Source organism: Tauraco erythrolophus, chromosome 15 (genome assembly GCF_009769465.1).
Source record: "Tauraco erythrolophus isolate bTauEry1 chromosome 15, bTauEry1.pri, whole genome shotgun sequence".
Lineage (NCBI taxonomy): Eukaryota > Metazoa > Chordata > Aves > Musophagiformes > Musophagidae > Tauraco > Tauraco erythrolophus.
The window spans coordinates 3,377,361-3,387,271 of NC_141479.1; the positions used below are offsets into that span (position 1 = coordinate 3,377,361).

The 9,911-nt window shown below is 39.6% G+C and overlaps 1 protein-coding gene across 1 annotated transcript in view; it reads right to left on the bottom strand.

Annotated features, from left to right (window-relative positions):
* Nucleotides 1–8,779, bottom strand: part of SMPD3 (sphingomyelin phosphodiesterase 3) — a 32,293-nt gene extending 23,514 nt beyond the window's left edge. The window contains 3 exon segments of the mRNA XM_009984728.2: nucleotides 7,444–7,751; nucleotides 7,754–7,930; nucleotides 7,933–8,779. Coding sequence (XP_009983030.2) covers nucleotides 7,444–7,751; nucleotides 7,754–7,930; nucleotides 7,933–8,779 — 1,332 coding nt within the window.
* Between the last annotated feature and the right edge of the window lie 1,132 nt (nucleotides 8,780–9,911).

Consider the following 9,911-nt stretch of genomic DNA (forward strand, 5'->3'; position numbering starts at 1 on the left):
CGCCTCTTCCTTCATGGGAAGCAAATTCAAGTGTGCAAACCAGAAGAGAGTTAACATTTTGGTGTACTGCTGGAAAAAGAGCTCCACAGAGTTTATCATCCCAAAATCTACATGGAGGCAATAAAGTCAAAGCTGGGAAAGGTAAATCTGGACGCAACATTAAGACTCCTTCAGGGAGATGGGATGCTACACAGAATAGCTCTAGCTTCAGCCATTATAGCTTAATCATATCCCAGACTGTAAACGAGCAAACCCAGTCCTCTAATCAATGTAGTTGACCATGAAGGTGTCAGTTTGCCACTGGAATAAACGTGAACTGCAGTACTGATTCCTGCATTACTCTTTTGAAGAGGGTATGTCCCAAAGTGTATAGCTCTATGGCAAACAAATTTACCAATCATGACAACCAACAAGCTAATGATGTTCATATCATGAAGAAAAACTGGCCAGGCTGAAAAGCACACCTGTATGCTCTGTGGGAAAAACGCCTGAAACTCTCTCCTTAAAAACAAAAGTATGGACACTGCATTTGTAAAGAGCATCATCTAAGCAGGGGCCTCGAGTTACTGTTTGTCTGAGAAATAAAACACCCAGGACAGAGAATAAGAGCAGGGCACAGAAACAGACTTTACAGTAGATGTGACAGTGAGTGACTCCCACAGGAATATTCATCTTACCATGTGTAGCCAATATTGTTAAAGTTCAAGGGAAGCTCCATTAAAAATACAGGATCCTGAGATTCAGCTGCATCACTGCAGATAAAGCAGCTGTGTATGCACAGGTAGCGGCATCTCCACGCACAGTGGTGGTTCAGACCTCCCAGTGCTGATGCTCCGAGACGTGCTGGTAACAGACCAGCTTGACCTCCCTATTTCAGCTACTGTGGGAGTATCATCATAGACATCCTATGTAGTTGTAATGAGCAAACAACAGAGTGAGGAACAGAAGAGAAAGAAACGGAAAAGATGGTGTCTCTTTCTTTCCGGTGCAACTTTTCCATAATCTCGCAAATTGTATCAACCCCACCTGGACACTGTTTTCCATTTCAGCAGTCTTCCAAGGCACACGGGAGAGTCGGCACCGAGAACTGACTGGAACAGCCAAACTGTGTGCCTCAGTCCTCGTTCCTGTGACCATTAAAAGAAGCCAAGGAAAACCTACAGCTACTCACGTTCACAAGAGATGACATAGATTAGCAGTAACTGCCAAGAAAGATGTATTTAGTCCTGTACTTTGTGTTCTTTGTAGTAGTTTTTGGGTTAGCTTAGACATAGTGTAAAAAGATCTTATTTTTAGTACTTTGATGGCTCTCTCTTTTGCCTTCCGGGATATGTAGCAGCTTCTAAAGAAGATGCATTAGTTGAATTACTAATTTATTATTAATTAGTTAAATTACTAATTTATTATTATAAATACATTATTTAAGCATATTAAAGAAGTTTAAAATGTTACAGAGGTCAGCTCAAAGTTCTGTTTAGTGCTCTGCAATTCTTTCTAGCCACATTGGCACTTGATTATTTCCGAATCCTATTTTTCTCCACCTACCACATGACACAATTACTGTTCTGTGAACACAGAGAATTAGTTATTTGGCAAAGCTTCATTAAGCTATGTGTGAGGGAAAGTGGCTGTAAATTGGTGCCATGAATGAAGGGCTCTTCCTCTTCTGAAGAGGATAAAACCCACAACTCACATTCTCAAAACTATTTCATTCTGCACAACAGTTTTAATTTATCCCCATTAATGAAGGAGAAAAAGACCATGATTAATAACGTTATTATATCAGAGTGAAGGAACATGGTACAGTGCTATGGTAAGGTCTTTTTTTTTAAAAAAAAAAGTCTCAGACAGTTTATTGGACTCTGTCCCAATTCCTGCATTAACATTTTATTGCAGAAACGGAACATGTGGAAAATGTTTAGGTTATCCTCCTGACTTAAATGGCACAGCTCTACAGTGATCTAAACAAGTTCATGAACAGCACTTTTATACATCTTGGGATAACTGTAGATAATGGACACTTGATCAGGCCAAGAAAATCTAACCACTGCAATCTCTGGATGATCTTTTATCGGCATCAGAGAACAGCCATTCCCTCATTCTGTGCAATCCTTCGGAAAAAAAGCTTCCCCACAGCACGTTGTGCAACTGTGTGGCTGCAGTTGCCCCTTCATGCTCGGGCACAACACACCCCAGTTGCCACGGGACAGTACGACAGCTTAAATTACCCAAGCAAAATGTGTCTGCGTCACTAATGTCAAAAGGGAGAATCACGGAGGTTAATTCAGGGAACCTCACTTGCTGGTACAAAGCACCTCGAGAGCAGCGAATAGTGAAGACCGTGCTTCAAAGCAGTCCTGCAGCCAGAGCCACTGCTCCTCTGCCATCTGTCGCCACCGTATCGGCTCTTTTGAAAACAAGCTCAGCTTTGCACATAAAGCAAAGGTTGCTAGGTTTCCTTTAAGCAAGGAATAATAACATGTTCTCTGCACAAGTACTGTACTTCCTGAGAACTGCATTAATTTTCAGAGAATTTGGAAAGTAAATCTGTTAATAAGCTTAGGAATTAATATTAATTAAACACAAGTTCTTTCAGAAATTTAGCAAACCCACACGACATTTTTGTCCTTTTGATTCCTTTTGATTTTGTTAGAATACTAAGAGCTGTTCAAACTGCCCACATCAGACTGCGGTTCTGCTTTTGCTCTATGTCCACATACTGTGTTTTAAGCACGAATTCTTACTTTTGCTAAAATTCTCTCTCTTAGCAGATGCCAAAAACCAGAATAATTTCCTACTAAGAACAGTAGGAAGAACAGCATTCTATGCAACATACTTCCCTATCTCCCAGTCTCAGTGGGAGGAAAACCACTCCAAAACCTCTCCTCAGTTAATAGTCATTTGGAGAACAATACCTCTTTCATTCACCTCCCAGCCCCAAGTATGCATTTGCATGTCTTACATGGCTTAGATTTACATTACAGTTACAGCCATTACAATTTAAGGATAAGAGAGAGGCAACATTTGTCAGCAGAAGTGACAGTTTTTATTAGATTGATACATCTGGAAAAATAATAACAAGCTCTCCAATTCAGTAACTCATCAGGTCAAATTAAGGATGTTTTCTGGTTTTATTACGCTGCTGTCCAGAACTTCCACAGCGTCCCTGAAAGACAGTGCAACTAAGGCTACATCCTGATCCCTCTGTCTAAAGATGAATGTCGATATTTCAAAACCTAGTAAGTTACAAACAGGTGATGCATTACAGAATTTCTGCTCGGCATTCACTGATACCTTTTAACTCATTTGACTGCAAAATCATCATCCATTTTCTGAAAGGAACATGTATTTTAAAACTCCCTTTAAATTCATCAAAACCATCGTGGATTAAAATTATGCATTTGTCAAACCAAGAGCTGCAGAGTAACCGAGAAACATGGCAATCTGCACCATGTTACACACCGATACACACAAGCTACAGTTTTTCAGTGAGAACGGCCAGCGCAGGATTGGATCTGGGTTAGTCCCACCTTCCTGTATCTGTAGCAGAGCAGCAGTAAGAGACAACTGGAGTTATACAACCTACAAAGCAGACTCAAGGGTTCTCTTCTCAGGCATTTTAAATTAATGTGAAATGCAATGCTAGAAGAGAGAGTCATGGCAGAATCTCCCAAGGGCCCAGACTGTCTAAGTATGAAAATGGATTGGCTGATTTATATATTTGCTAACTCTCCTCTGAGTCTTTAGCGGCAACTAGGAACAGTGGTTTAACACTTCAGACATGGAACTGTCACTTAGATGCAGATGACATTTCCCACCTTCTTATATGACATTTTTTCTGTGACTGTGTCCCTCTTACATCCCAATGAGACCCTCAGATTGGAGACAGAAACACTGCTAGAGTTTGAAGAGATCAAAGTGCCAAATGTAAATTAGTCCTCCAGTTACACAGACAGCGGGCTTTACACAATAGCTACTTACAACTGTGTCATCCTCATGCTTTCATGGAGGCTGGCCTGGAAACCATCAGCCTATGCAGATGGAAAAACCAGCCTGTGGTCTGTCAGGAAAATGTCAGCAGCAGCACCTTTTGTGGCAGGCATCTTTAGGAAGAGAACAGACCAAGGCTAGGAAAATTCCTTTGTACAGGTCTCCAGATAGCTGTTAGGTGGCATGAATTCAGTAGCATGAAACTGCGTTAAAAGCCTCTGTAATTTACTTCCGACTTCTTTCCTTGGTTGTGACACCCCAGGTGTTAAGCCACAATCAAAACACTTTGCCTTCCTGTGCTTTAGTTTCTCCTTCTATTAAGCAGATATTGACCTTCCTTATTATGCACTCTGAGACACACGAATGAAAAGCAGTATGTAAGAGCTGATTGTTATTATCACTACTAATAATAACGCTTGAGCTGGGTAGGTCTCTCAGGTAAAATAATTCTGTATGACTAAGCAAATCTCTCAAATCCTTCCAAATCTCCACTTGAACTTACAGTCTTGGTGGTGAAGGCAGGGTAGGGAAGAGGGGGGGCAATGGAAAATAATTTCCTCTCCACTGGAAACAAAACCTATTCTGAAGGAAAAAATGTGTGAAACACTTGTACGTTGGCAGTTGGGATCTGTTTAGTAACACAACTTCCCCAAAACATTTTGCCTTTTTGTTCAAAATAATTCAACTTTCATTAAACGTTTGATTTTAAGACCTTTAATTTATCTCCCTAATAGTTATATTTGTAGTAAGGAGACAAACCGTACTCATTAAATAAGAATTTGTTTCTTTCTCTGAACATTCTTCTGCATTTGGATGTTGGGTCCTTCCTGAGGCTCAGAAATATTTGAATAAAGGCTTCATCCTCCCAATGAGAGAAGACACCAAGTGATTTTATGCATATTTTCAAAATAGACACATTTTCTCCCCTCTCTTGCTTTTCACAACCTTTTTTTAAAAAAAAAAAAAACAACACAAACCAAAAAAAAACCCAACAAAAAAACAGCATAAAGAGCAATTTCACCTTTACTCAGAGATGCAAGCTATGCAAGGGGAACAGTCTTTGGAAGTATACTTCCAAAACAAAACTCAGTTCATGTCTTTTCTTCTTCAGAAATGGGAGCACCTTGCTTTCCACAGGAGTCAGGAACTTTAAAATAGAGTTTGCATAGGCCAGAGACACTTAACTCCAAGCCACTACTGAATGGAAAGCAACGAGGAGACTCTTGTTCTGCAGGGCTGTCCTACCATTGTTGAAACCACACGGAGATAAACTCTAATGCAGGACTGGATTGCATTATGTTCATACGAACTACTGTAGGAGCCTGTGCAAGAAGGATCTAGAAGCAGTGATACAAGCTGTCCATTCTGAACGGCAGAGCACTGGCTGGAACAACACCATCCAGCCACAGTTATGACACGCTTTGCTACCTTGCTGCTCTCCCACTGTACGGCCTTAAGACTTGGAGTTTAATGGATTGATGCTCACTGACTCCAGAAACAAACCAGGCTTCTACTTACTGTAGCTTTTGTCTCTGGAGTCTACACACACTCAGTTGTGATTAGACACTACATCCAGAAAAACAACCTTCAAGTCTACCGTGTTTCAAAGCTAAAATTAAATAGATTTCATAGATTTTCATAGATTTCTAGATTGGAAAAGACCTTAGAGATCTACTTTTTTTTTTTTTTGGTCAAAGAAAGAAATGGCCAATGATCACTTAATGTACAGTTAAGACACAAAGTCATTTCATATCAGGATACATTTAACTCAGAATGAAAAATATTTTCGGTATAAAGTATAGAGTGTCAGAATGACAGACATGAGGAAAAATGGCCTTTTAGCTGGGCCAGAATTCTGTCATATTTAAAAGAATATAGTCATCTATGAATCTTCTTAGTAATTGGTCCCTATTCCCTGCTCAACTGTAACATTATTTAACAACTCAAATTCATAATTAAGTTCATCATCCCAGTGGAATTTTGAAAAGAGGCTTAATTTTCTGCAAGAGAAATGGAGAGGTTGCAGCCTGCCTAGCAGGGCAGCAAATCAATGACTCAGCAACGGGCAGCTGGAAGCAGATTGGTTTTAATCTCTTAATCCCCAATATCTGCATATGTTGAAGGTAGGCTTTGCGACCCTGGGAATGCTTATATTGCACAACAGGTGTGTTCACTGTTTGCATGTGCACTTTATGATGAGGAAAATAAACTTAGCTGTTTATAAACATATAAGAGTGCAGTACAGAAAACTTAGAGCCAGTTTCAGAAACCTGTATTTAGATGTGGATATGCTTTTATTTATGTCAAATGTATATGAAATACTGGACTATTATCAGACTGAAAATTCTAACAATTGCTTTTTTTTATGCAAACCACAATACCAAAAGTTTTTGCTTTGTTCACAAATTACAAACAGTGGGTACAAAAAAAAAAAATCCCACTGATTCTTATTAACAATCCATATTCTTAATGGCTATTAATGGCTTTCGTTTCAGACTCATGAGCACATGCATTAGAAAGTACATATAATTTAAGCAATTGCCGTATTTTGCTAGCATTAGGAAAAAAGTTCAGTTTCCAGTTAGTGAAACCTGTTCCAAACTGTGACAAAAATCACAAAATCTGAAAGCCAGCATCCTAGGAAATTTCAGACCTGTCTAGGTTTGGGTCTGTGGATTTGGATCTCTGCACAAAGTCTTGCTTCTTGATTAATCACGAATTAAGAGTCCACTTTCCAGTTTATGAGCAGCACAGCCAGATTCTCCCAAGAATTAAGCGTGAACAGTCACTAGTCTTGGAAAAGCTAATCATTGCACTCAGACTTTTATTTCTGCTTTTCATGATTTACAGAAGTATAACCCCAGGCTTCCTGTTCTCACCACCTTAGTTAATTTATGTAACTGGATTAATAAGGGAAAAACCTCTGCTCCCCAGTGTCCCAGGCATTTTTGTTTGTTTGTTTACTCTTCTTCATATCTTTCCTTAACAATTCTTTCTAACCTAGAGAGACAGATAGCCGTCCGTTTCATTGCAATTCCTTCAGTTTTATTTTACTGCATTTAGACTTCTGATTGTCTTTTGATTCCCTCATAAACACACAATGTGCATACGCTGATATCCAACAGTAATGCCCATTGTGCTATACCCGTGTTTTGTGCACTTCACTAAGAGATTTCTGTAAAAAAGAAACTAAAATTACATGAAAACTACTTCACATTTGACATTTGAAATTGTACTCAAGTTCTACCTCCAAAGCCCCTCATTATTTCATGCACATCCATCACTTTAACACCATATCTAGGCCACAAAACCTATATATAGGCTGTATCATGTAATCCAGATATGAATATTGCCTCTTTGAACTCTAACAAAAACAACTGAGAGGAAACAATGTAACTTCATCACTTGTCACGTATACAGAGTCAATATTTACGACTTCAAAAGGGCTCTTACCTTGAGAAACAAGGCTCCCTTAGAAGCCAAGGAGTCCGTTCCTCTTCCATTGGGGTAACAGTGATAGGCAGCATCCATAACAGGATAGCGGCTGGCAAAAAGTAGACCACTGTTCACAAACTTAAAGCTACAGCAGCCATGGCAACTGTAGACCCCAACATCATAGACAATGTATTCAAAATAGTGATGAAGTTGCTCTTTCAATTTCTCTGCAGCTCTTTTGTCAAACACTTCCTGCAAACACAGAAAGTCCAAGTTGGCAGGAAAGAAAGCAGAGATCTCATGATCAAAGGCCTCATCTGTATGTTCTTTTTCCGCACTGAAGTCTTCTTCATGATTGAGGCTTTGTAGAGGAGCTTGTTGTTGACAGTGCTTTGGTCCACTGTACCATCTCCAACACGAACTTTAACTAAAGATTCTCGTGAGGCAGAGTAGCTGTCTAAACTCCCAGAATCTCCTTCCTTCTGTTTGTGGTTAGGTGTTTTGAGAGCTCTGCATCACCTTCCAGTGAGGGCTCTGCTGGGCCACTGGCATGAGCCTGGCTGTTGACGGCATCTGTTTCTGTGTCTGACATGTGGCCATTATCCTCTCCATTTATGCGGACAATGCAGGTGTTTTCTTCTCCCTCATTTGGCTCTCCAGCTCCACCTTTCTCTTCTCTACTATCTTCACTGTTGTTTGAGCCAGAATTGTCTCCTTTATACTCCATTGATGTTGTCCTTTTGATGCCAGCATTAACAGTACGATTAGCGCTGTCTGCACCCTGGGGGGAGACCAAGCTGCTAAAACTTGCTGCACTGATGGATGTGTTGGTAGGAGAATCTATGTATATTTTGATCTGCGGTCTGCTTGCCCCATTTCGGATCCTCCGGCCAATCTCTTTGGCCCTAGCCTGTGTATTGAAAACATTATTAAATCTTGCCAGAGAATCTGGCAACAGGCAGACGTTGGCGCTGCCAAAGCAGAAGCTTTTCCCGTTCCCTGCAGCCTTCCATTCAGTGAGCAGTGTGGCTCCATTGGCATGGTTCTTGTCTTCTAGTCTGGAGTAGATGTATGGCCTTCTGGCTGACTGGAGCGGGCACCACAGCAAGAAGCCAATCAGAGCAAAAGGAAGAGAGGCTACCAGCAGTGCCAAGTAGATCGGAGTGGTAATAATGATGCAGAGTGCGTGAAAATAGCATGGATCATCTGCTCTTTGACGTTTTTCATAGGTGGTCGGAACAAAAGAGGCCACTAGCCTATCTGCTAACCAGTAACATGGGAAAATCAGGCCCCAGGAAAAAGAATGCAGAACTGACAGAAAGCTGTTGGGAAATGGGGAAGTGTATAAAACCATTGCAACTTAATTATGACAACACTTCAGGGCCTACTACATGATGTCACTCTGTCAAGCATCCATAAGAAGACTGGGAGAGGGCTGGGGAAAAGGTCCAGTCAGGAGTTTATTTTTTTCCAATAAGAGTCAATAACAGATCTTTAAGAGCACCATTTCACTGGGTTGGAGCAAAAATGAAACAAGGCCACTGTTTTCGTCTGGCTTTTTGGCATCTGTATTTGTCAAAGGATGTCATTGTTCACTGGAGGCTGCCATAACGAAACGCTCCGGAGGCAAAAAGAAAATCTGTAAAAACAAAGACACAAAATATACGTAACAGGTTATTAAAGTTTAAAGCAGATTTTCTCACACTAGTTTTGCCTTACAGTCTAAATTAATCCCCTTTTTTTGTTCAATTTAGCATTTTTGCTATTCTGTTAAAGACTCTGAATCTACAGCAGCTCCAACAAGGGCCTGGTATTTCTGCAAACAAAATGAGTACTTTGGCCATTTAATGCACATGACTCCTGTTATCATGGAACATGTCCGTTAGGAATTTTAGGCCTTACATTGACAAATATAGTTTGGGGATTCTTTTATTTTATAATCCATTCGCACTAATATTTGTATTTATTATATTAGCTGTTTTCAGAACCTTGCAAATGGTGATTTAGCAGTTACCTCTAGGATGCTCTAAAAGACCATGACATCTAGTATTTATCACTGAAGTTAAATTTGCTCTAATTGCCAAAGTCCTAAAAAAAAAAAAATACGCGATGGAGGTACAACAGCAAAGGCAGCTTGTATTTAAGAGCAAAAAACATTTGTTTGCTATAACATATTTGCTTTGCTGCCCTTTAAATCAAAATGGCTTGATTTAAATCAATTCAAATACTCGTCATATAGTTGAATACTGTTTCAAATTTATAATTTTCAGTTTATTAAAATAGTCAAACTGCTTAATAGTTAGGTATTTAATACTCATTATTTATTTCAAGCTCTAGTTCATTCACCTACAGTCCACAAAAACTTCCTATTAAAAGTTTCTTACATGAATGCTTAAGCAAAATATAAATCAATCATAATTAACATTATTGTTTTAAATTCCAACCTTCAGCTTTGAAGGAAACAATACTAATTGAATATATCAAAT